This window comes from Oncorhynchus masou, chromosome 21 (assembly GCF_036934945.1).
Source record: "Oncorhynchus masou masou isolate Uvic2021 chromosome 21, UVic_Omas_1.1, whole genome shotgun sequence".
In the NCBI taxonomy this organism is placed as follows: domain Eukaryota; kingdom Metazoa; phylum Chordata; class Actinopteri; order Salmoniformes; family Salmonidae; genus Oncorhynchus; species Oncorhynchus masou.
Genome location: NC_088232.1, coordinates 31,508,680 through 31,536,339, shown reverse-complemented (window position 1 = coordinate 31,536,339; position 27,660 = coordinate 31,508,680). Strand labels below are relative to the sequence as shown.

Genomic DNA, 27,660 nt, shown 5'->3' with positions numbered 1-27,660 from the left:
TTGCACACACACTTGAACACACACTCACATACATGCACCACTTATGTTGCTGCCATACTGTTTATTTTTTTTATGCTGCAACCAATCACTTTCTCCCTATCCCTGCCAACATGTACATATCTACCTCAACTACTCCAGTATCAGATTCCCTGTACATTGTAAATGTGGTACTGCCACTGACCCTATATATTGCTTACATTCCCCATTTTTTTCCTTCTGCTTATGTGTTATTTCTTGCGTTTTTGTTATACTATTTTGTTTTTGAATACTGCACTGTTGATTAGGGCTGGCACTGTACTTGTGCATGTGACAAATAAAACCTGAAGCTATGCTGGGGAGGAGGTTAATAGGGATTTTGCAGTATGGCACATCTGCTTGATCCCCTCATCAATTCTGTCCATCCTTTCGCTCCTGTGTTGTTTCGCTCCTTCGGTTTCTTTTCTGTGTTTGTGATTTGTTCTTCTCCAGCTCCCTGGCTGGTAATAAGAGGAGCTTTCTTGGGCCTGCTGATATTTGTTAACTTCCTGTAGTGTTGCTCTCTTCTTCCCCATTCTCCCTGCTCCCTCTCTTTCTGTTGCTCTCTCTCCCCCTGTTGCTCTCTGTGTGTTCTCCCTCTGTCTTTAATCCCCCCAGCCTGTGTGGATGTCATCTGGTCACTTATGTAAGAAGCATGGGGGGGGGGGGGTGGCTTTGTGCTGTGAAGCAGCAGCGGCATCCATGCCTCAACCATTAGGGCTTGTTGTTTGGTCAGTGAGTGAGCACTAAGGACTGATGGTGATATGTGTGGACTCTATTGCCACTGTGCACAGGTGATTGTAATGTGGAATAGCATGCACCGCTGTGTGCTTGGGTTTACATCGGCTGTAGCCCAAGTCTCCACTGCATGGTGGCAGGTGGTGTTTGCATGACTTTTTGTGGGCTTTTGTGGCATGTTCTCTGGCTCCAGGGACTCACTTTGTATAATATTTGAATAGGCCTGTCCAGTTTTCAATGGCAAACTATCACAATATTTTTCTGCGGAAAAGGACTTGTTTGTGCTTTCTAGATTTTGTTTTTCTGTGGTAACAGACCTGCGTGGCTATGCAGGTAAGCAGTAGGAACGAGAGTTACGACCATCTGATTAACTATTTCACCCTTGGGTCAGTAAACAGGCTAATAAAGCCATAGCTAACAATGCCACCCATATTCTCAGGGCAGGCTACATGACATGATTGTGTGTCTAGTTTCAGGGCTGAGTGTCTTTAGTTAGCTTGCTATTCTCTGTCTCCCTGCCTGTCCCTTGACCGGTAATGTGTTAGACGTTGGATGAATTTGACCCGATGGATGGATTCTTGTTAACCCTGCTGCACCCCGTCTCTGTCAATGCTGTCCCTTACTCTGCTACGCTGTGGGTTTCTTCTTATTACACACACAGAGTCTGAGACCCGTAGTAATCCAATTATGAATTGCCTAAATTGGTGGATTAAAGGCGGCGCATATGCGCCATTTTGGTTTAGGCTGTATCACAATCGGCCGTGATTGGGAGTCTCATAGGCGGGCGCACAGTTTGGCCCAGCGTCGAACGGGGTTGGCTGGTGTAGTCCGTCATTGTAAATAAGAATTTGTTCTTCACTGACTTGCCTAGTTAAATAAAGGTTAAATAATAAAACAAATTGTTGTAGTGCAGTAAAGGCTGTTGCTTGTGTACAGTGTCTTTCTGGCTTCCCCTCCTGGTGCTCCTAATCAATGGCTATGAGGCATAATCAGCAACACACACAACACTGGACATTTCCTTAGCTTCCTCTCAGCACAAGAGTGTCTGCACTCAAATGACAGCTGTCAACCTCACTAGCAGCATTGTTGCATTGGCAGTAGAATGGCCTTACTGAAGAGCTCAGTGACTTTCAACATGGCACCGTCATAGGATGCCACCTTTCCAACAAGTCAGTTCGTCAAATTTCTGCCCTGCTCGAGATGACCCGGTCAACCCGAAGTGATGTTATTGTGAAGTGGAAACGTCTAGGAGCAACAGCGGCTCAGCAGTGAAGTGGTAGGCCAAACAAGCTCACAGAACAGGACTGCTGAGTGCTGAAGCACGTAGTGTGTATAAATCGTCTGTCCTCAGTTGCCTTAATTTTGCTGTCCCCCAGGAAAAGTCAGCAGCTAATGGGGATCCATAATAAATACAAAAACAAACACTCACTACCGAGTTCCAAACTGCCTCTGGATGCAACGTCAGCACAATAACTGTTTGTCGGGAGCTTCATAAAATGGGTTTCCATGGCCAAGCAGCCGAACACAAGCCTAAGATCACCATGCGCAATACCAAGTGTCAGTTGGAGTCGTGTAAAGTTTGCCTCCATTGGACTCTGGGGCAGTTGAAATGCATTCTCTGGAGTGATGAATCACGCTTCACCATCTGGCAGTCTTACATATAAATCTGGGTTTGGTGGATGCCAGGAGAACATGACCAGCTCCAATGCAAAGTGCCAACTGTGAAGTTAGGTGGAGGAGGAATAATGGTCTGGGCTGTTTTTCATGGTTCAGGCTAGGCCCCTTAGTTCCAGTGAAGGGAAATATTTACGCTATAGCATACAATGACATTCTAGACAATTGTGTGCTTTCCTGTTTCAGCATGACAATGCTCCCGTGCACAAAGCGAGGTCCATACAGAAATGGTTTGTTGAAATCTGTGTGGAAGAACTTGACTGGCCTGCACGGAGCCCTGACCTCAACCCCAAACACCTTTGGGGTGAATTGGAAGGCCGACTGCGAGCCAGGCATAATCGCCCAACATCAGTGCCCGTCTTCACTAATGCTCTTGTAGCTGAATGGAAGCAAGTCCCCGCAGCAATGTTCCAACATCTAGTTGAAAGTCTTCCCAGAAGGTTGGATGCTGTTACAGCAGTAAAGGGGGGGACCAACTCCATATTAATGCCCATGATTTTGGAATGAGATGTTCCACGAGCATGTGTCCACATACTTTTGGTCGTGTAGTGTATTTGCACATGAACACTGTCTTGTTTTTTATGTGTTGCAACATGTTAAGCAGAGACTTACAACTTGTTATCTCCCCTCCTACAGCAGGGCTATGTCCTCGGCAGCCACCACACCTCCATCTGTGGACAAAGTGGACGGATTTTCACGGAAGTCTGTCAGGAAGGCCAAGCAAAAGCGGTCGCAGAGTTCGTCCCAATTCCGGTCTCAGGGCAAACCCATCGAGCTCACGCCCCTGCCTCTGCTCAAGGGTAAGTGTTTAATTTCAAATACCTCAAATCTTCCCACATAGTCTCTTTCCATAACCCTCCAACTAACCTTCATGCTAACTTGTGAGTGGGGTGATGTGGGAGTGTGTTTAGTAGTGAATGCTGATACCAGCATGGTTGGAAGAGAGCAGAGAGATGTCATTGATTCTTGTTCATCCCTTCTCTCTGCAACTCTTTTCATGAGCCAATGTGAGCGAGTGTATGTTTATCACAGTCCCTGTGTCAGGGATGCAAACTCGTCACTTTTGACGATATTTGCCGTTTTGAGCTCAAAATAGGTAATCCACGTGAATCGTGTAGATCCATAAAAATAACTTTTGTGGTGGCTGAACTACAAAAGAGAGGCGCAAACTGATCTTCTCCCTGTGTGATCACCACCAGAGATACTGGATATAGTGATGGGATGCTTGTGTCTCCGCCCTTAACAATGAGATTCGTTGTCCACAGAGCGGAACGGCGGGCTGTCAAGCTCCCGCCTGTTCCGCTCTTTTTAGGGAGGGATAATTCACGGGCTGCTGCGTTGTCACAATGGGAACTCTTTCTAGAGCACCCGGTTAAATTGTGCATAACAGTAGGGTGTGAGGTGACGTGACAAACAATGAACGCTATACGATAATAAAAAAAATAAAAAACACAGGCTAATCAAATCAATTTAAACTAAATGTCAATAATGTGATCATCAAAATGCATAGTAAATCATTTCAAAATACGAACATGTTTTCAGTCTAAATGGTTAATGTAGTGAGAAATATGTGATTATTGTAAAAGTTTGTGAGTGCATCATTTACGATCATCCTGAATTAAAATATGGAATAATTTTTGCCATATTAAATTATTTTCTATATGCTATTTTCCTTGATGTGTGTTACTACATTACACAAGCTCATGTTTTGAACACATCAAATTGGGGGAATTACTCATCCCTTTTACATCAGACTGGTGGTGATTAAAACAACTCAATCTATTTGTGGTAGTTAATTAAAACAACTCAATCTATTTGTGGTAGTTAATTAAAACAACTCAATCTATTTGTGGGTGGCAGGGTAGCCTAGTGGTTAGAGCGTTGGACTAGTAACCGGAAGGCGCAAGTTCAAATCCCGAGTTGACAAGGTACAAATCTGTCATTCTGCCCCTGAACATCCACTGGAAAATAGCATATATAAAATAATTTAATATGGCAAAAATTATTCCAGCCAGGCCGTCATTGAAAATAAGAATTTGTTCTTAACTGACTTACCTTGTTAAATAAAGGTTTATTAAAAAAATAAAATAAAAATAAAATGCTTGTATGATTGTGTGTGGGAGGGGGTACACTGTATGCTACTGACCTAAAAACCCAAATAACTGCCAGGTGTGTGTTTGAAGAGGGTGGTGGGGTGTCTGTGTTTACTTTTGTATCTATGCCACTGGTATGTCTGTATTTTATTTTGTGGTGCCCAATGTGCCCCACTAAACTAATGCACTGCCAGGGATAGCTGTCACTTTGGTGTGTGGGAAGAAGGAGATGACACACTGCAGAAGTGCTAGTATGGAGGTAGATAGTATGGAGTGTAGGGGAAGTCAGGATTTTGCTAGTGCGTTTTGATTTGTCTATTGAAAGGCCATGTAAGTTTAGTGTTGACTAATGGCATAATGCTGGTGAGCCGGGCACAATCAGGTGATTGTCCCATGGTCCTGGGTTTACATATCAGCAAAGGTACTGTATCATGTTGTTTTTGAGAAACTTGGTGGATCACAGGTTGACAGGCTACCAGGTCCAGCGCTCTGTAAGTGGGCTTACGTGGTTTTGTAGGCACATGTTTCATTGCAACGTGGTGAAGATCTGGTTGGAGAGCTGCACTACTCTCTGCTTCCCATGTTGAAGGAGTACGTTATGGTTTCCCAGGTGCGTATCTTCACATTTTAAGTGATTTCTAAATTCTTATTGGATAAGAAAAATGATATACTATGCCTACTCTCTTGGTCTCATCAGTTGGATGGAGTATTTGCCCTTAACTGCAAACCATCTCTCTGTGTGGTCATAAAATAGTACAATTTTCCTTTAACATGCCATAATTAATTCACAGGGCAGCCAAACCATTGTCCACAAGCAGCTTGAAGTGATCACCACTTTCATGGCATGCTTTCTCAAGGCTGAGCATCACCACACCCAAGAAGCTCATGGAGATGAACTTCATTGACAAGATGCTGCCTTCCAGAGAATTGTATGATGGATCAGTATCTGAGAAACCTAAGGCAGAACATCCAGGACACCCTGTTAGTAAATGTATAATAATAATGAGAAATTAAACTTAAAACACTTTTTTTGCTGGGTAAGATGTTTTCATTTACAATCTATTTTGTCAATGTTTTCCAGATTGTGCAAAAGTTTCTTAACGTGGTGAAGACTGCATACATGACAACTGCAGCCTACATGCAGAAGAAAATGCCCCTGGACAGCATGACCCTGCAATTGCTCTCTGCACACGACCCAGTGGTGAGAGGCCATTCACAGACTTGCTAGGATGATGGACCACCCAGTTCCATCCGAATTTCAGCTTCCACTGGAAATCGTGAAGTTTAATGTGGATTCTACCCTTCCCCCTTTCAAGGATGGTGAGGACAACATGGTCAAGTGGTGGGGCCTGAACCAGATTTTACTAGTGTCTCCCTCAATCTTCCATGGTCCTATTGTTGAGTCTTCGTTTTATGTGATGGGAGACATCACAGCTCAAAAGAGCATGAACATGGCTACCTTCAATGCAATTCAGACCACCAAATATATCCACAGGTCCAGGAGTCTGACTGCCTTACAGATGTTCCAGAGACATGATGTCAAGTTGAGCAAGGGACTCTAAGTACATCCGCACTGCAGGAAGGAAGGATAAAGCTCAGAGACAGGAGAACCTGATGAAGAGGGAGGGGTATGGTTGCCAGCCAACATCCAGTGCCCAGCAGACCAGGAAGACTGCAGTGGAGGAGGAGAAGCAGGCCAGACTGAGGACACAGCTAAACAAAGAAAAATGGCAAAATCATTTTTAGTCGAAGCTAAAAGGAAGGAAGCTAAAATGTGGATGTAGGCTAGATGTGAGTGATAACCTGTTACTGTTTATTTTGAGCTTCAAAATAAAATAATTTTCTTAAAAATGAGTTGTGTGTGTGAGTTATACTAACAGGTCAAAATCTACTAAGAGGAGACTGAGTTGTGCTTAATGTTGTCTAAGAATGAATTTAGCAGATGGGTCTAGTCCTTGACCTTCACCTTGCAGTGCTTCATTAAACCCACTGGAAAATGTATGTCCCCAAGAAAATAATCAAATCCTCACTCTGTCTGGGGAGACTGAGATTTATCATGACATGATAACCCATAAACCAAGACCAAAGAACCCAGCCCCCTTTTCTACCCCAGGACACTATTTTCTCTCTTTATTGTGGTTTGAAAGGTTAGGAGTATTGACAGTATTCCACTATGTATTATGCACTTGATACTCTCTGAGAATATGCAAATTATATGCAAAAAAAATAGCCTTTTGGACCGTCACCAGTTTGCACCTCTGCTCTATGCTCGTGTAGCGTATACGCCAGTGTGTGTGCATTCTGCTGGTGGTACGTGAACTGCATGCCCAGACAGGGAGGCAGCCTGCTGCTGATTCACAGGTGGGGTCAGTCCTCTCCTGCTTGCCTGGCTCTATACAGAGAGGTTGAGACTAGAGTGACGGACGGAATGCAGCCTGACAGGAACCAGAGCCTCAGCCAGGGTGTGTCCCTCCCTCCTGGAGGTCTGTCTGCCACGCGAGTGACCTATTGGGGTGGGTGGCATCACTTCACTGTCATCTCTCTTCTCCACTCAGGGCCACTCTTTAGATTGTTTGCCTGTGATTCCATTTTCGTGATAGCTTGTTACCTGTAATCTCCTCCTTAATTCAGGGGACGAGCACTAGAGCTCTGCTCCCCTCCCTGAGCCCGACGGACCCCGACATCATGCTAGGGCCTGGCAGGGCCTGTTTTCATTCATCAATAACAACAGTACGGGCAGGGCACGGGTACACTAACATTTTGAAGCTCCGCCATTAGCTTGTGATGTGCTGCGCAGTACAGTCATATCTGTTTAAGATCATAACATGGTGTCAGAAGTGATTCAACCTCACGACCAGAGAGATTATTTATCAAAAAAATAAGAATGTTCCTTGAGTTTTGTCAGGGTCTAGCGTGACGAAAAGTAGCTAACAGCTAACTGCTCTCTCATGTCTCTTCATTGAGCAGAGCAGCCCAAGCGGAGCCGTTGCTATGGATACTCAGAACCACCTTGAGCAGAGCACAAGGAGCGAGTGACCGAGGAGCAACAGCAAATAGATTTACTAACAGAGGAAGTTATTTCTGGTTTCGAGCAGGGCGGGGCCTTAAATTTGGCAGAAGCAATCAGGCCTCAACATCGTGGACATGGGTAGGTGTTCGGGCTTAAATTCATGCCCGTTCATTGCTCTAACGAGCACATCACCCAAGTGAAACGCAGAACCTTAATACATTGAAATGGTATTTACCATCCTGTGACGTGATCACAGATCTGACATGACTGGATTGCTGAAAGCTTTGTGAAACCCTCTGATTTCACCTCTCAATTTGTGTTGGATCTTTGCACACTTGGGAATACTTACAAGGAGTAGGGGAAGGATGCATTTTCAAACGGTTGTAGTCGGGTCTGGGACCATGTAGACAACAGGAGGAAGTAGCTGTTGGCTGACTGAGGAGGTGTGTGTAGTTGCCTGGTGTTAGGTGAGCTGCACTTATTCTATCCAACCATGTGGTGGCGACTGGCAACGCCTCAACCCTCCGTGCGGCACCAACACACGCCCTCATCTATCATCGACTGACTGACCTTTGACCTCTAAGGAGGAGCACTCTATGTACGCAGTCAGTGAGAGTGAAGAGACTGTGAGGGTGACCTTTCAGACTTGACCTGCTAGTCACAGCCAGGGAAATATGGTTTTCCTGTAACTAGATCTGAGCCTCCTATGTTGATTCAGTTTGTATTAATTCTTTTGCTATTTCTTGAAGGTGGAAAGGGGACAGATTTTCACCCCATGTCAACAAAGACAGTAGAAATAAGCATTCATAGTTTGCTAGGCTGCAGAGCCCATGGTCCCAACAAGGGATACTTTTTATTCCTAAATGTTGTTTCGGGTAGTTGTTCCAGGCCTGCGTGGATGTCTCCCTCTGTGCAAGTCAAGAGTTGTTGTGGTAGCTCTTTAAGAGCCTTCACAGGAAGTTAGAGGGATGGTGAGAGTGACCGAGAGAACGTTGATGAGTCTGGCATGGAGCCTGAAGAAAGAATTAGTGTCCTAATGCTTCATGGCAGAGGGAGGGAGGAAGAGGAGGACGAAGAGGATTTTTCCAATGCTTGGCCAGGTCATGGCAAACCCTTTCCCATCCTTCCACATCTACTAGGTGGAGTTGAGACTCCCTCTGTTTACCAGAATCTTCGAGGTGGAGTGATGCCTACGTTAAGGATGTGCGCTGGCGAGATGCCTGTTTTTTAGGACCACCTCTCTGTGTAGTACGGTAGACATTGCTCTCTCTGACCTCGTGAGCCGAATAAAAAAAAAAATAAGGGGAGTAGAAATAGAATGAAGACTGTGAAAGGGGAGTTAGGGGAACAGCACTGGCCGTAGAGCTTCCACCAGCCCCTCTGTCTGGTGGTTCCTGATCTCTGTTTGGTCAGTGCGGCCCCCCAACGCTCCCTCTCCCCCCTACGCCCTCCCCTCAGGGGTAACCTGATCCACCAGTTGTCTCGTTATAGATTTCCAGTCCCACTCGCTCCTAACAAGCAGCATAGGGGGGAGTGTGTGCCCACTACAACAAACTACTATTTTTCACACCATCAGTATTTGAATAATTTTGCCCCAACAGATAATATTTTGGGCTGGTGGACTCTACAGAGGAACGGAAACCTGAGAGTGAGTGTCCGTGATTCTGCTGGGGGTGGAGGAGTGTTCTAGTTAACCTACTAAGGGCCCTCTCGAAGGCTTGGCAGGCTGTGTTGGTATGTCTGTCTGTGGGGCTGAGTGGAGAGTATATAAATGGAGTGGTAATGGCAGGGGGACATGGAAAGAGGGTATGACTGAGCTTTTGAAGTCAGATGTAGGATAAGGGTGGAGCGGCCTGTGCAGCAATCATCTCTAAGGAGTGCTGCTGTGTAGTACTGTGGATGAGCAGTGCAGTAGCTTCGCCATACAGCAGCCTTCGTTCTGTTGGCTTTCTGTCTGCCAGAGGATGTTGTGGTAGCCAGGCAGGTGTTACAGCAGGTAGCATATTGACTGTGTTGTCATGGTCAGTGCCACTGATTGCAGAGGTTTTCAGAGTTATGCTTGTTAAGGGCGTGGTGTGGTGGCTATGGCTGGTGGAATGCTTGCTATGTGATTCACCTGTAAACGCTGCTGCTGGCCCGCTCACCTGACCTTGTGTTTGAAGAGTGCCTTTGTGTTGACAGCCCCAGATTACCCACACTGCCTTTGAAAGGAGGCACACAGAGAGAAACTCTGTTCTCTGCTACCAAGAGGTGACCGTAGCTGTACAATGCCTAGGAGGCTTTCGATGTTCAAAGTTAAAATGACTATGAACTCCGTCGGCCGTGTTACTATAGTGGAGAGCAAAGTTAGCACAGTGTGATTACATCCGTCAATGATTGACAGTACATGGCAGTGTAGTTCATAATGAGGCTTCTTGAAGCTGCCATATGAGAACACATAGAGAACAAAATAATGTCTCAACTTATTTCATGGTGTCATTCCATTGTATAGCATACTGGTTGACTAAATTAAGTAGTAGAAGTAGGAACTTGTTTTTAAAGGAATTAAATATTTTCATTGTAGAAACGTCTGAATGATGAGATGGATACAAAGATGGGCACACAAACAGGAAGGGCTCAGGTGGGAATTGAATCCCTATGGTCCAGAGTTGGTTGCGTTTCTGCCAGACCATACTCCGACCAACCATTACCTGTTGTCTAATCTTCAACTCAGAGACGATGCAAACGGTGTGTGTGTGTGGTTCTCCATCTCTGACACAGTGTTGATGTGATGGTCTGCCTCCTTGTGTATACATACAGTACATATCATACATATTGACCTTCAGTCTCTGACAGTGTTGGCCCGGTCACCTGCTGAGCCCATCTGTTGGAACCGCTCACTCTCTCCTGCAACCGTAACCCAAGCCCGCCAGAGTGTATAGTGTGGCCGGGGTTTTCCCCTTAGACAAGCAAGCAGGCAGACTTTCTGTGTGTGTGTGTCGGCTGCTCTGAGGGACGTAATTGTTACTCTATACCTACACTCACTTCCTGGATTTGTGTTTCCATCTAAAAACGGTGACCACTAAGAATAGCCTTCTACGTTCTGAATAAACTCCATGGATGATGGGTTTTTATTAAGTCCTGAAGCAAAGTACTTGAGTCTTAGGACCTGGCAAAGTGTCCATTTGCGTTACTTCCATGTGAATTTCAACTCATAGTGTCCGTTAGCTTTAGCATCACATGACTAACACTGCTGGTCGTTCATTTACAGTGATGGCCTCCCAGTTACAGTACTACGGAGTACTTTGTACAGTTCTACCGTGTGCTCTGTACTGTTACAGTACTACCGTGTGCTCTGTATGGTTACAGTTCTACCGTGTGCACTGTACGGTTACAGTACTACCGTGTGCACTGTACGGTTACAGTACTACCGTGTGCTCTGTACGGTTACAGGACTACCGTGTGCTCTGTACGGTTACAGGACTACCGTGTGCTCTGTACGGTTACAGGACTACCGTGTGCGCTGTACGGTTACAGTACTACCGTGTGCTCTGTACGGTTACAGTACTACCGTGTGCGCTGTACGGTTACAGGACTACCGTGTGCTCTGTACGGTTACAGGACTACCGTGTGCTCTGTACGGTTACAGGACTACCGTGTGCTCTGTACGGTTACAGGACTACCGTGTGCTCTGTACGGTTACAGGACTACCGTGTGCTCTGTACGGTTACAGGACTACCGTGTGCTCTGTACGGTTACAGGACTACCGTGTGCTCTGTACGGTTACAGGACTACCGTGTGCTCTGTACGGTTACAGGACTACCGTGTGCTCTGTACGGTTACAGGACTACCGTGTGCTCTGTACGGTTACAGGACTACCGTGTGCTCTGTACGGTTACAGGACTACCGTGTGCTCTGTACGGTTACAGGACTACCGTGTGCTCTGTACGGTTACAGGACTACCGTGTGCTCTGTACGGTTACAGGACTACCGCGTGCTCTGTACGGTTACAGGACTACCGCGTGCTCTGTACGGTTACAGGACTACCGCGTGCTCTGTACGGTTACAGGACTACCGCGTGCTCTGTACGGTTACAGGACTACCGCGTGCTCTGTACGGTTACAGGACTACCGCGTGCTCTGTACGGTTACAGGACTACCGCGTGCTCTGTACGGTTACAGGACTACCGCGTGCTCTGTACGGTTACAGTACTACCGCGTGCGCTGTACGGTTACAGGACTACCGCGTGCTCTGTACGGTTACAGGACTACCGTGTGCTCTGTACGGTTACAGTACTACCGTGTGCGCTGTACGGTTACAGTACTACCGTGTGCGCTGTACGGTTACAGTACTACCCTGTGCGCTGTACGGTTACAGTACTACCCTGTGCGCTGTACGGTTACAGTACTACCGCGTGCGCTGTACGGTTACAGTACTACCGCGTGCTCTGTACGGTTACAGGACTACCGCGTGCTCTGTACGGTTACAGTACTACCGCGTGCTCTGTACGGTTACAGGACTACCGCGTGCTCTGTACGGTTACAGTACTACCGCGTGCTCTGTACGGTTACAGTACTACCGCGTGCTCTGTACGGTTACAGGAATACCGTGTGCTCTGTACGGTTACAGTTCTACCGTGTGCGCTGTACGGTTACAGTACTACCGTGTGCGCTGTACGGTTACAGTACTACCGTGTGGGCCGTACGGTTGCAGTACTACCGTGTGTGCCGTACGGTTGCAGTACTACCTTGTGTGCCGACGGTTGCAGTACTACCGTGTCGCCAGACGGTTGCAGTACTACCGTGTCGCGCCGTGCGGTTGCAGTACTACCGTGTGCGCCGTACGGTTGCAGTACTACCGTGTGCGCCGTACGGTTGCAGTACTACCGTGTGCGCCGTACGGTTGCAGTACTACCGTGTGCGCCGTACGGTTGCAGGACTACCGTGTGCGCTGTACGGTTACAGGACTACCGCGTGCTCTGTACGGTTACAGGACTACCGCGTGCTCTGTACGGTTACAGGACTACCGCGTGCTCTGTACGGTTACAGGACTACCGCGTGCTCTGTACGGTTACAGGACTACCGCGTGCTCTGTACGGTTACAGTACTACCGCGTGCTCTGTACGGTTACAGGACTACCGCGTGCTCTGTACGGTTACAGTACTACCGTGTGCGCTGTACGGTTACAGTACTACCGTGTGCTCTGTACGGTTGCAGTACTACCGTGTGCGCCGTACGGTTGCAGTACTACCGTGTGCGCCGTACGGTTGCAGTACTACCGTGTGCGCCGTACGGTTGCAGTACTACCGTGTGCGCCGTACGGTCGCAGTACTACCGTGTGAGCCGTACGGTCGCAGTACTACCGTGTGCGCCGTACGGTCGCAGTACTACCGTGTGCGCCGTACGGTCGCAGTACTACCGTGTGCGCCGTACGGTCGCAGTACTACCGTGTGCTCCGTACGGTCGCAGTACTACCGTGTGCGCTGCACGATACTTAGAAATGTTGCTACTGCCGTTGCTATCGGATTTTCTCTGCCTGCAGGTGTCGTTGTTTAACCCAGCTTTTTCAGTCAGGTGAAATAGGGGACTGTTGGGCAGGACAAGGGGACTGCGACACATTGGGCTGAGGTGGGTGTGTCAATCATGACTGATGTCATATTACCATGCGGTAGAGCAGCATTGCACAGCAAGTCCAAGTCTCCACATAGGGCTCAGAGACACCAGTAGTGTTTGCTGGTCGAGAGTACTTGGCACATCTGGATGTCATTTCTGAACCGAGTGTGCACCGATTTTACATTTAGAATCGTGGGAAAATGTCGGCAGTCGGACGTCTTCCTCGGGTGGTCCTTAAAATACAGCGTGCTGAACGATCGGCAGACGACCGCTGGATCCACATTGGGTGAAATGTGTGCAAGCTTTTAGAGTACGTGATGTTCCTGAGGCGCCAGTCTCTCATCAGTAGATGTCCTATGAGAGGACCCTGGTTATGTGGATATGACGAGAGGCTTGCTTGCACCCTGCTCAACAGCTTTAAGTGATTATGAAATTTACTTTGAACATTTCCTGTGGTGAGCCATTAAACTACTCTCTCTCTCTCTCTCTGAGAAGCTCAGCTTTCTCCACATTAATTAAGCAGCAGTCTTTATTTAGTCTGCCAGGGGAGCTATGATGATGTTCCCATCCCTGTGCTGAGGCTTGTCAGAGTGTGCTACACTGAACTATTCTGTGCAGAGTGCTGACCTAGTCTGGGGCTGGGAAGGGTGATGTAGTTTGATGTGCTCAGTTCTGCTGGTATGGGCTTAGCATCTGAATTTTAGATGTCATTATTTTAGATTTTAAGGTAACTGTTAGTGAATCAGGCTAGATTACATGGTGGTGAATGCTGATCTTTCTTATGTTGTTTATTTGGGACAATTGGGATTGAGACCTGCTGAATGCTTCTTCAATGGTGTGAGTCTGGACCCAGCAGCCCAGGGTTGTGCTATGGTAGTCTGACAGGGATGGGTTGGACTCTCACCTATTTTCTAAACTATACATACTTTATTACACATTGGAATTGTGGACTTTACTGTGTTGGTGTGTGCCAGGGGCTGGGCAGAGAAATGTACTCGGTATTGTGATGAACTGGTATCTCAATTGTGTTGTCCAAGACTGGGTGCTCCAAGCCGTTCTAGGACATGCTCCCTGTCATGGTCTGTTGTGGTCAACTGAGCCGTGTGCTCACTCCTGGTTGGTTGCTGTATTGTTATGGATAGGGCTGTCGTGTTCACTACTGTTTTAAACAGAAAAAATATTTATTAGGATTATTATTATTTTCACCCTCCCACCCCTTCCCTGATTGGAGTAAACTAACTGACAACAACACTTCTGCTACTTACAGCTATTTTCGCTCACATTTACGGCACATGTAGATAAATAATTATACATATATTCCTCATTTCCTCTTTCTGCAAGTCTTCGATTTTCACCGACTGGCCAATCCACCATTTATTTTGATCTTAACCCCAAAACCCTCAGATGTCCACAGACCGGTTCATTTTTCCCAGTACACTACCATTTTGCTATTTCCTTTCGCAATAAATCCCTCCATTTTACTGTGATGTCTTACGAGGGTCCTGAACCTTCCTATTTGTAACATTTCTACTGATATTGCCCCAAAGAGAAGTACTTTACCCTAGGAGCATATTGATATTTCCCATTGACTGATCATGGTTTTTCAGATCCCCTAACAATACAGTTTGCAGGTCCATCTAAACCGTAATATGTTGACATAACCATTCCTGGACCTGACTGCAAAAGCGAGCTATTAGATAAAAATGTTGCTACAAAAATAATGCTCAACATATGGGGAATTGAACAGTCAGCCTTGTGCAGACTCTGCCACGAAGAAACACTCACTAGAGCATCTTTTCTGCTACTGTCCATTGGTGGCTCGCTTTTGCAGTCAGATCCAGGAAAGGTGGTTTTATGTCATATCAGGGTTCAAACTGAGTACCAGAAAAGATGCTCTAGTGAGTCTGTTTCTTCATAGCAGAATCTGCACAAGGCTGACTGTTTAATTCCCCATATGTTGAGCATTGCTTTTTTGTGGCAAGTTTATCTAATAGCTTAAATTTAAATGATCGGGTTGATGTCAATTGTTGTTTTACATGTCAGTTCATAGATCCGATGCCAAGGTATTGGTACATCAGAGGCCCGTTTCCCAACGGACTTGGACTTTATGCGGCACTGTGGTCAAACCTTTTGACTTCGATTTATATTAATAAGTATAAGCCATTTCTGTTTTTTAACGAGTGGTAATGTGTTCTTTAATTCTTTAATTTCTTCTTTAAGTAATTGCCTCTTAGTTGCTTTTGTGAAAATGTTACTTGTTTACAATGTCTTTCATGAATATTATACCCTTCAATGTTTTCAGTAAATTGGAGTTTAGCCATATTATTTGCTGTAATATTTGATCTGCCTTTTCTGTATTATAGCCAACTCTGTATGGCTTCATTTAAAAGGAGGATACTTCAAACAGGGATCCTTGGGCTCTTTGCCTTTTTGAAGATTGACAATCTTAAACAGGATGGGCCTCTCTTAGTAGCCTGCTGGAAAACTAGTTTGGATTAGGATATAATGTTGGTATAATGGAGGCTATAAAGGGGTTTAATGCCTTAATATTTAAGTTTTAACCCTCCAAACCCATTTTCGTTATATACAGTGCATCTGCAAGGTATTCAGACTTTTTCCACATTTTGCTACATTACAGCCTTATTCTAAAATGGATTAAAACATTTTTGCCCCTCATCAATCTACACACACTGTCCTATACTGACAAAGCAAAAACAGGGTTTTAGAATGTTTGGGGGGGGAAACAACTGACTAATGACATTTACATAAGTATTCAGACCCTTTACTCTGTTGAAGCACCTTTGGCAGCGATTACAGCCTTGAGTCTTCTTGGGTATAATGCCACAAACTTGGAACACCTGTATTTTGAGAGTTTTCCCATTCTCTGCATATCCTCTCAAGCTCTGTCAGGTTGGATGGGGAGTCGCTGCACAGCTATTTTCAGGTCTCTCCAGAGATGCTAGATCGGGTTCAAGTCTGTGCTCTGGCTGGGCCACTCAAGGACATTCAGAGACCCAAAGCCACTCCTGCGTTGTCTTGACTGTGTGCTTAGCTTTGTTGTCATGTTGGAAGGTGAACCTTTGCCCCCAGTCTGAGGTCCTGAGTGCTCTGGAGCAGGTTTTCATCAAGGATGTCTCTGTACTTTGCTCCATTCATCTTCTCTTCGATCCTGACTAGTCTCCCAGTCCCTGCTGCTGAATATCCCCACAGCATGATGCTGCCAGCACCATGTTTCACCATAGGGATGGTGCAAGGTTTCCTCCAGACGTGACACTTGGCATTCAGGCCAAAGAGTACAATCTTTGTTTCATAATACCAGAGAATCTTGTTTCTCATGGTCTGAGAGTGCTTTTTGATGCCGTTTGGCGCACACCAAGCAGGTCGTCATATGCCTTTTACTGAGGAGTGGCTTCCATCTAGCCACTCTATCATAAAGGCCTGATTGGTGGAGTGCTGCAGAGATGATTGTCCTTCTGGAATGTTCTTCCATCTTCTCAGAGGAACTCTGGAGCTCTGTCAGAGGTGACAAAGGGTTCTTGGTCACCTTCCTGACCATGGCCCTTCTCCACCGATTGCTCCGTTTGGCAGGCGGCCAGCTCTATAAAGAGTCTTGGTGGTTCCAAACTTCTTCCATTTAAGAATGATGGAGGCCACAGTGTTCTTGGGGACCTTCAATGCTGCAGACATTTTTTGGCACCCTTCCCAAGATCTGTGCCTCGACACAATCCCGTCTCCGAGCTCAACGGACAACTCCTTCGACCTCATAGCTTGGTTTTTGCTCTGACATGCACTTTCAATTGTGGGACCTTATATAGACAGGTCTGTGCCTTTCCAAATTATGTCCAATCAATTGAATTTACCACAGGTGGATATACCAAGGATGATCTATGGAAACAGAATGCACCGGGTATTTAGGTAAATAAGGTATTTCTGTTATTTTTAATACATTTGCAAAAATTCTAAAAACGTATTTTCACTTTGTCGTTATGGGTAATTGTGTGTACATGGATGATGAAAAAAATATTTGATCCATTTTAGAATAAGTATGCAATGTTACAAAATGTGGATAAAGGGAAGGGTTCTGAGTACTCTCCAAATGCATCTAAATGTGCCCATAGCTGTATCTGGTTTGCCATTCCAAATATTATTTTCTCGCATTTCAAATGAATTCTCCTGGATTTGGTAGAGCAATGAATAATTATCTAGAAATATCGCAGTTGACATATTTAATCAGGGTACATTTCTTGTAGGTGGACAGGTTTCACTCTCCATAGTTTCAAGATCCTATATATTTTGCTGAGTTTTATATCAAAGTTAATAGTTGGAAGATCGCTCTTCCAGGAGACTTTCTCACATCAACTGATGAACAACACCTGGAATAATGGCATCACGAGCGTTTGTGTGTTGGTTGTGTGCTGGGCCCAGCCGGGCGCTCCTTCTCCCTGGAGGGATTTCTCTCTCCTGTGTGACTCTCTGCTCTATTAATAGCTTCCTTTTTAAGGCCATTCACATGCTACTCCTCTCCTATATACCCAGGGGTTGGATGGAAGACCATCACTGACTGTACTGGTGCACTAATTATATGAACCAACCAGGAACGGGACAGGCACCAGCAGCAGCCACAGACCCTTACACAGACCCTGACACACACACACACACACACACACACACACGCACGTTGGGGCAGGCCTAACAGGAGAGGCATTGTACTAGACTAACCATGCACTCACCCTGATGGTCCTAGCTATCTGTGATTTAAACTTGGATAGGTATTCTCTTGGAAAATATTGTTCCAGGGAGGGTCGCCATCAGACCAACTTTCCCAGCAAATCCAGATGTTGGGTAGGCAGGAATACAGGCAGACATTCTGCTCATGTTTAGCCAGGGCAACAAGCGTATATGGCAGTAAAGTCACCGGTGACACGCGGCCCATTTTCCACTTGTACTCTATCCCAACTGACGTCGGAACTTCTACAGACATGTAAGCTGGTGCATTGGTACATTGTCAGAGGCAACCTGTCTGTCAAGAGAGACTAGAGTCCAAGTCAAACACTTGTTTGGATATGTAAAGCTGGGCGATATGGACAGATATCCATTTTGAGATAAATTGACTGAATTTATGCCCTAACGATAAGTTTACAACATTAATGTGCATAGTTTTTTTTGTCCTTTTAAATGGGCTCCTTAGTAGAACAGCGGTCTAAGGCACTGCATCTCAGTGCAAGAGGCGTCACTATAGTACCTGGTTTGAATCCAGGCTGTATCACATCCTGCCGAGATTGGGAGCCACATAGAGCGGCGCACGTTTGGCCCAGCGTCGTCTGGGTTTGCCGGAGTAGGCCGTCACTGTAAATAAGAATTGTTCTTTACTTACTTGCCTAGTTAAATAAAGGTTACAAATGCTCAATGCAGCCATTTTTATATCAATGTCAAATAATATCTGGGTAACAGTTTAATACCTTAATGTAATAGATTTCCATTCAAATGGGAAAAATTTGCTTTTTACCACAATTATTTCTCAAGCAAGAATTTTGCTCGGGCTGTCAAGGGAGTGGTAAGAGAACTGAAAACTAGCTGTTATTGGCAGAGCAGTTTGGAACTATTTTGTTATTGGTCTATTAACCATTTTACCGTATGGTTATGTCACCGTTGAAAGCCGACACTCCCACCCATGCAAAACTGCTGATTTGTTTTTTAGAAGGTCCTGTGTAGATTTTATATTTTCAACCATTCAGCTATCAGGAAATAACATTTTTTTAAGTCCCACTTTTACAGTGTTGTTTTCATCAGCTGTTGTACAATATGATACAAAACACAGAAACTGAATTTGGACTCCACTGGGAATTTAAAGATGTCCTCCAGCAATTTTACTTTTACTGTTGGAAACGATATCCCAAATATAAATACAGGTACCACACTGAAGGATTACAAGGCTACTATTCTTTTACAGGCCTGGTAGACTTGTTCTGTAACCCTGGCCTCTCCTGTGCTCTGTCTAACCCATGCTGCCTGGCTGGCTGAGATATTGCCCTGTGTAATGTCATGTTGACAGATGCTTGGCTGAAGAATACCGGTTAGATAGTTGGTGTCTTAGCGATGGTCCATGATAAGGTCACTTTTAACAGTACTGTCTGTGTGTTTTATACCACCTGTTTAAACTACAGGAACAGACTAATGCACTATGTAGGAGACTCAGAAGACTAGACTACCTAGATATAAGTACTAGTACATATAGCCTCGGTTGAAGCTCTTTGGCAAACTGGTCCCTGATGGAAACCTCTTTACATTATTACATTTGTATTGATCAGTGTCCCAATCTCTGGGACAGATGCCCATTCCTCTGGTCTGTATGGTCTTTGTTCTTCTACCTGCGCTACACTGTTTTCTCTGGATGCTACTCGCATACTTGTTGACTAGAGCCACATTCTGCAGTGATGAGTGACCTGTAGGGTCAAGTGGCGTGTGCATGCGTGTGGGCACAGAGATGATCAAATGTTATTTGTTACATGCTTCGTTAAAGGTCTCCATCTCTCCTCCAGCTTTTCTTTTATTATTGGTGTCAGGGCTCTGTTCAGATATCCTCTCATGTGATTGCTCTGTTTCTGCCATGTTGTCCTCTTCGTCTCTGCTAAAAGTCTCCCTATACTAGTAGGCCTCTCACTCCTGACATCTCTTTCTCTCCCTGCGTGTAGACGTGCCGGCACCGGAGCAGCCGGAGCTGTTCCTGAAGAAGCTGCAGCAGTGCTGTACTGTGTTTGATTTCATGGACACGCTGTCTGACCTGAAGATGAAGGAGTACAAGCGCTCCACGCTCAACGAGCTGGTGGACTATGTCACCGTCAGCAGGGGATACCTGACAGAACAGGCTTACCCAGAGGTGGTCAAAATGGTGAGGCTACAACACACTAAACAGAACACGCACTCATGCCATAAATATACTTGCTTCCAGCCAATTTAAGTTTGTTGATAAAAATGATAAATACAATGAACCTCAATCAACGTTTCTGTTTCACATCCATGTTGAAGTGCCTGAGTTGCCTATAAAACTGATTTTCATATTACTCATTCCACTCACATGTCCACTGCCTTAATCTCCAGGGAAGTCAGTTGATTGTGTATTGTTCTCTGTCCTGTCTCCCAGGTGTCTTACAACATATTCCGGACCCTTCCACCCAGTGACAGTAATGAGTTTGACCCAGAGGAGGATGAACCCACACTGGAGGCCTCATGGCCACACTTACAGGTAATACTGAGGCTACAATTGATTGGTGTGTGTGCGTGTATGTGTACTGCCTTCTATTGGAGACTTAGTGTCGTTCCCCTCTGTAAAAACCTACCTGGAATCCTTGGTATCTTGATGTTTATCTTTAATGCATGATGATGTGGCCGGTGACACTTTGCTTCTTGAAAGTCCAATATCTTGATAACTTGACTGCTGACATGCCATAACATTTTGGGACTGTATCAACAGTGGACTAATAAAATATTTAAAAATATATAGTTTTTGAGTTGAGTTCCCATTTAAGTCCGGGCTCTGACAGTCCCTTGTATGGCTACAGGTCTAGTGTCAGGTGCTCTGTCTCTCACCCCCTTTTCTGTGTACCTGCTGCTGTGACTCCCAGGTCTCCTTTAGAAATTAGATGAAGATCTCAAGGAGATTCTTCCTGGTAAAACTTTTTAATTGTATTTATCTTTTATAACATTTCTAAAAACAGCCAAATTCATTTGACCAATTAAAAAAAAAATATATGTATTAACCCTCCCAAACATAAGCCCTCCTCCCCCTGGCCATCTTGTAACCCTGGTTACCACTAAAGGTAATAAGGGCCCTACCCAAGGTGTGCCTCTGACCTTTGACCTCCTGCGACCTATTGACCTCCCAGTCTGTCCTGCTCCAGTCTCTCCATAGCCTTACCTTTGCACTATGAAGACTCCGTCCCTTAACCTCTTCCACCGCTCTCTCGCTTTCTCTGTGTCATAGCTGGTGTATGAGTTCTTCATACGATTCTTGGAGAGTCAGGAATTCCAGCCCAGCATTGCCAAAAAGTACATAGACCAGAAATTCGTTCTACAGGTGAGGGATGTTTTTTTATTTTATTGGAGATGCTGTAGAGATGCACTTCAAAAATGTAGATTAGTGTTGTACAAGTTTGAGTAGTTTGTAGTTGTTTAATCTCTCGTTCTCTCTCACTCTCTGTAGCTCTTGGAACTCTTTGACAGTGAGGACCCTCGGGAGAGAGACTACCTGAAAACAGTCTTACACAGAATCTATGGGAAATTCCTGGGGCTGAGGGCTTTTATACGAAAACAGATCAATAATATTTTTCTACGGTAAGACGGCGCTCCTCATTCTCACTATATTCATATTGACATGATACTTTCACGGATGTTTCACTAAGGTTTATTCTCTCGCTCTCTCTCTCGTAAAGTTTTGTTTATGAGACTGAGCATTTCAACGGGGTTGCTGAGTTGCTGGAGATCTTGGGAAGGTATGTGACACTGGTTTGACCTGTGGTTAGTTCTGACGCCTTTGTTCTCTGGCTCTGTCTTAATGGAGTAAAACATGTTTTATTTCTTCATCCTCCCTGGGCACTGTAGTACTGTAGTCAAGCCTAAGGCGTGTTGGTTACCTTGCATAAAGTAGCTACAGTAGTACCTATGTAATTTGTTGGCCCATGTATAGCGATTGATCGTTAATATATGTTGTCCTCTGTCTTGTTAACATTTGATTCTCCAGTCGACTCAATAGTATATTCTGGCCTCTTTGTATGGACATGTATAATTTGCCCTACTGGCTGAGCTCTGCCTTTCTCCTCTCTCTCTTGCAGCATAATCAATGGTTTTGCCCTGCCGCTCAAAGCAGAGCATAAACAGTTCCTGGTCAAGGTGTTGATCCCCCTCCACACTGTCAGGAGTCTGTCCCTCTTCCACGCACAGGTAGTGTGTGTGTGTTTATGCGTGTGTGTATGTCCAGGTGTGAAATCATGATTGTGTTGGTAATGTTCTACATGATTGAGCCTGTCTCCCAAATACTGTACTTCTCTGTCCAGTGAGTCGATCCCAATTAGTATTAGTATTTTCCAACCATAACATTGACAATGTGTTCACATTCTTTTCTTTATTGTGACCTATTTCCAGTTGGCGTATTGCATTGTACAGTTTCTAGAGAAAGACCCAGCGTTAACAGAACCAGTAAGTGCCCCCCCCACCCCCCATGGTCACACCAACCCTCGAATCAGAAGGAACTTTGAATTATCAGGATTTCTCACTGTCTCCATTCATTCATCTACTTCCCCCATCTCTCGCTCTCATCACAGGTAATCAGGGGATTACTGAAGTTCTGGCCAAAAACCTGCAGTCAAAAAGAGGTAAGAGCCCTGGCCGTTGCCCTAACTGGGGCTGGAGCAGTGACCTGCTGCTGCTGGGAAGTGTTATTGGGAGTTTAGATGTGGTACCTGGATAGTAAGGATATTAAGGATGTGTGTGTGTGTGTGTTGTCCTACTCATGTGTGTATGTAACTGTATGTTCTCAGGTGATGTACCTCGGTTAGGGTGTGTTTGTAACTGGGTATGTTCTCAGGTGATGTACCTGGGGGAGCTAGAGGAGATCCTAGACGTGATCGAGCCGACACAGTTCGTCAAGATCCAGGAGCCGCTCTTCAAACAGATATCCAGATGTGTGTCCAGCCCACACTTCCAGGTCAGTCAGTCTACACAGAAGAACACACCTTGTCAGTTTTTTTAGAGTTAATCTCAGTATATCTATGACTGTTTGCTGTATAGTCTACTCCTATGATCGTTATTTTGTCATGACAATGACCATAGGAGTTTGCTCTACAGCACAACACTGATGATGGTGAAGACATCAAAACGATTAAATAACACATATGGAATCTTGTAGTAACCAAAAAAGTGTTTAAAACATCTAAATATATTTAGATTCTTCAAAGTAGCCACCCTTTGCCAGCTTTTCACACTTGGCATTCTCTCAACAAGCTTCATGAGGAATGCTTTTCCAACTGCCTTGAAGGAGTTCCCACATATGCTGAGCACTTATTGGCTGCTTTTCCTTCACTCTGCGGTCCATCTCAATTGGGTTGAGGGTCGGGTGTTTTTGGAGGCCAGGTCGTTTGATGCAGCACTCCATCACTCCCCTTCTTTGTCAAATAGCCCTTACACAGTCTGGAGGTGTGTTTTGGGTCATTGTCCTGTTGAAAAACAAATTATATTCCCACTAAGCTCAAACCAGATGGGATGGCGTATAACTGCAGAATGCTGTGGTAGCCATGCTGGTTAAGTGTGCCTTGAATTCTAAATAAATCACTGACAGTGTCACCAGCAAAGCACCATCACACACCACCTCCATGCTATACGGTGGGAACCACACATGCAGAGATTATCTGTTCACCTACTCTGCGTCTCACAAAAACACGACGGTTGGAACCAAAAACCTCAAATTTGGACTCATCAGACCAAAGGGCAGATTTCCACCGGTCTAATGTCCATTGCTCGTGTTTCTTGGCCCATTTTATTTGGGCTTTAATCTGAGGTGCAGTTTACTCTAATGAACTAATCCTCTGCAGCAGAGGTATCTCTGGGTCTTCTGTTCCTGTGGTGGTCCTCATGAGAGCCAGTTTCATCATGGCGCTTGATGGCTTTTGCGACTGCACTTGAAGAAACTTTCAGTTCTTGAAATGTTCCCTATTGACTGACCTTCATGTCTTAAAGTAATGATGGACTGTTGTATTTCTTTGCTTATTTGAGCTGTTCTTGCCATAATATGGACTTGGTCTTTTACCAAATAGGGCTATCTTCTGTATACCACCCCTACCTTGTTACCGCACAACTGATTGGCTCAAACGCATTAAGGAAAGAAATTCCACAAATTAACTTTTGAGAAGGCACATCTGTTAATTGAAATGCATACGAGGGGACTACATCATGAAGCTGGTTGAGAGAATGCCAAGTATGTGCAAAGCTATCATCAAAGCAAAGGGTGGCTACTTTGAATAATCTCAAATATATAATATATTTATAATATACTGCTCAAAAAAATAAAGGGAACACTAAAATAACACATCCTAGATCTGAATGAATGAAATATTCTTATTAAATACTTTTTTCTTTCCTTAGTTGAATGTGCTAACAAAGTCACACAAAAATTATCAATGGAAATCAAATTTATCAACCCATGGAGGTCTGGATTTGGAGTCACACTCAAATTAAAGTGGAAAACCACACTACAGGCTGATCCATCTTTGTTGTAATGTCCTTAAAACAAGTCAAAATGAGGCTCAGTAGTGTGTGTGGCCTCCACATGCCTGTATGACCTCCCTACAATGCCTGGGCATGCTCCTGATGAGGTGGCGGATGGTCTCCTGAGGGATCTCCTCCCAGACCTGGACTAAAGCATCCGCCAACTCCCGGACAGTCTGTGGTGCAGCGTGGCGTTGGTGGATGGAGCGAGACATGATGTCCCAGATGTGCTCAATTGGATTCAGGTCTGGGGAACGGGGGGGCATAGCATCAATGCCTTCCTCTTGCAGGAACTGCTGACACACTCCAGCCACATGAGGCATTGTCTTGCATTAGGAGGAACCCAGGGCCAACTGCACCAGCATATGGTCTCACAAGCGATCTCATCTCGGTACCAATTGGCAGTCAGGCTACCTCTGGCAAGCACATGGAGGGCTGTGCGGCCCCCCAAAGAAATGCCACCCCACACCATGACTGACCCACCGCCAAACCGTTCATGCTGGAGGATGTTGCAGGCAGCAGAACGTTCTCCACGGCGTCTCCAGACTCTGTCACGTCTGTCACGTGCTCAGTGTGAACCTGCTTTCATCTGTGAAGAGCACAGGGCGCCAGTGGCGAATTTGCCAATCTTGGTGTTCTCTGGCAAATGCCAAACGTCCTGCACGGTGTTGGGCTGTAGGCACAACCCCCACCTGTGGACATCGGGCCCTCATACCACCCTCATGGAGTCTGTTTCTGACCGTTTGAGCAGGCACATGCACATTTGTGGCCTGCTGGAGGTCATTTTGCAGGGCTCTGGCAGTGCTCCTCCTGCTCCTCCTTGCACAAAGGCGGAGGTAGCGGTCCTGATGCTGGGTTGTTGCCCTTCTACGGCCTCTTCCACGTCTACTGATGTACTGGCCTGTCTCTTGGTAGCGCCTCCATGCTCTGGACACTACGCTGACAGACACAGCAAACCTTCTTGCCACAGCTCGCATTGATGTGCCATCCTGGATGAGCTGCAGTACCTAAGCCACTTGTGTGGGTTGTAGACTCCGTCTCATGCTACCACTAGAGTGAAAGCACCGCCAGCATTCAAAAGTGACCAAAACATGAGCCAGGAAGCATAGGAACTGAGAAGTGGTCTGTGGTCACCACCTGCAGAACCACTCCTTTATTGGGGGTGTCTTGCTAATTGCCTATAATTTCCACGTGTTGTCTATTCCATTTGCACAACAGCATGTGAAATGTATTGTCAATCAGTGTTGCTTCCTAAGTGGACAATTTGATTTCAAAGAAGTGTGATTGACTTGGAGTTACATTGTGTTGTATAAGTGTTCCCTTTTTTTTGAGCAGTGTATAATCATTTTTTTGTTTATTACATGATTCCATATGTCATTTCATAGTGTTGATGTCTTCACTATTATTCTACAATTCAGACAATACTAAAAATAAAACCTGGAATGAGTAGGTGTGTCCAAACTAATGACGGGTAACACACACACACACACACACACACACACACACACAACCTTTCAAAAGTTTGGGGTCACTTAGAAATGTCCTTGTTTGAAAGAAAATCACATTTTTTGGCCATTAACACAACATTTATCAGAAATACAGTGTAGACATGTTGTTAATGACTTTTGTAGCTTGAAACAGCTGATTTCTTAAAAAATATATATAATATAGGCATACAGAGGCACATTATCAGCAACCATCACACCTGTGTTCCAATGTCACGTTGTGTTAGCTAATCCAAGTTTATAATTTCAAAAGGCTAATTGATCATAAGAAACCCCTTTTGCAATTATGTTAGCACAGCTGTAAACTGTTGTCCTGATTTAAATAAGCAATACAACTGGCCTTTAGACTAGCTGTGTATCTGGAGCATAAACATTTGTGGATTCGATTACAGGCGCAAAATGGCCGGAAACAATGAACTTCTGTAATTCATCAGTCTATTTTTGTTCTGAGAAATGAAGGCTATTCCATGCGAGAAATCGGCAAGAAACTGAAGATCTCGTACAACGCTATGTACTACTCCCTTCACAGAACAGCGCAAACTGGCTCTAACCAGAATAGAAAGAGGAATGGGAGGCCCCGGTGCACAACTGAGCAAGACGACGTGTACATTAGAATGTCTAGTTTGAGAAAGACGCCTCACAAGTCCTCAACTGGCAGCTTCATTAAATAGTACCCGCAAAACACCCGTCTCAACGTCAACAGTGAAGAGGTGACTTCGGGAGGAGTTTTTCCCCTTCAATCTACACACAATACCCCATAAAACAAATTTTTAGACATTTTTGCAAATGCATAAATATTTGTTTACCTTATTTTACATAGTCAGGTCCATAAATATTTGGACATTGACCAAGTTATTATTATTTTAGCTGTCTACCACAGCATATTGGACTTGAAATGAAATAATGAATATTAGCTGGAAGTGCAGACTTACAGCTTTAATTTGAGGGTATTTACATCCAAATCGGGTGAACGGTGTAGGAATTACATTTTTTATTTGTGGTCCCCCTCTTTTTAAGGGACCAAAAGTAATTGGACAATTGGCTACTCAGCTGTTCCATGGCCAGGTGTGTTATTCCCTCATTAGTTAATTTACAAGTAAGCAGATACAATGTCTAGAGTTGATTTCAAGTGCAGCATTTGCATTTGGAATCTGTTGCTGTTAACCCTCAATATGAAGTCCAAAGATCTGTCACTGCCAGTGAAGCAAGCGATCATTAGGCTGAAAAATCCAAACAAACCCATCAGAGTTAGCAACAACATTTGGCGTGGCCAAATCAACTATTTGGTACATTCTTAAAAAGAAAAAACACACTGGTGAGCTCAGGAACACCAAAAGGCCCAGAAGACCACGGAAAACAACTGTCGTGGACAGTATTCTTTCCCTGGTGAAGAAAAACCCCTTCACAACAGTTGGCCAGATGTAAACCATTGGTATGCCTCAAAAACAGGAAGACCAGATTAGAGTTTCCAAATAACATCTAAAGTTCTGGAACAACATCCTATGATCATCATCCGAAGCATACCACCTCACCTGTGAAGAGTGGGAATGTATGGCTGCCAGTGGAACTGGTTCCCTTGTATTTATTGATGATGTGACTGCTGACAAAAGCAGCAGGATGAATTCTGTAGTGTTTTTATAGCTATATTTTCTGCTCCCACTCAGCCAAATGCTTCAAAACTCAATGGATGGTGCTTCACAACTTCACGCAGATGAACAGTTACCCGAAGCGTACTGCGAAAGCAACCCAATACTTTTAAGCCAAAGGAGTGGAATGTT

General features: G+C 45.0%; 1 protein-coding gene across 2 annotated transcripts in view; it reads left to right on the top strand.

Moving 5' to 3' along the window:
* Positions 1–27,660, top strand: part of LOC135508131 (serine/threonine-protein phosphatase 2A 56 kDa regulatory subunit epsilon isoform-like) — a 36,423-nt gene that overhangs the window by 3,609 nt on the left and 5,154 nt on the right. For both annotated transcript variants that reach the window (XM_064928116.1, XM_064928117.1), the window contains exons 2-11: positions 3,064–3,227; positions 19,814–20,010; positions 20,263–20,364; positions 21,103–21,195; positions 21,322–21,452; positions 21,551–21,610; positions 21,950–22,058; positions 22,260–22,313; positions 22,439–22,489; positions 22,702–22,821. In XM_064928116.1, the coding sequence (XP_064784188.1) occupies positions 3,071–3,227; positions 19,814–20,010; positions 20,263–20,364; positions 21,103–21,195; positions 21,322–21,452; positions 21,551–21,610; positions 21,950–22,058; positions 22,260–22,313; positions 22,439–22,489; positions 22,702–22,821 (1,074 nt within the window). In that variant the 5' untranslated portion in view covers positions 3,064–3,070. The remainder of the gene's footprint in view (positions 1–3,063; positions 3,228–19,813; positions 20,011–20,262; positions 20,365–21,102; positions 21,196–21,321; positions 21,453–21,550; positions 21,611–21,949; positions 22,059–22,259; positions 22,314–22,438; positions 22,490–22,701; positions 22,822–27,660) is intronic.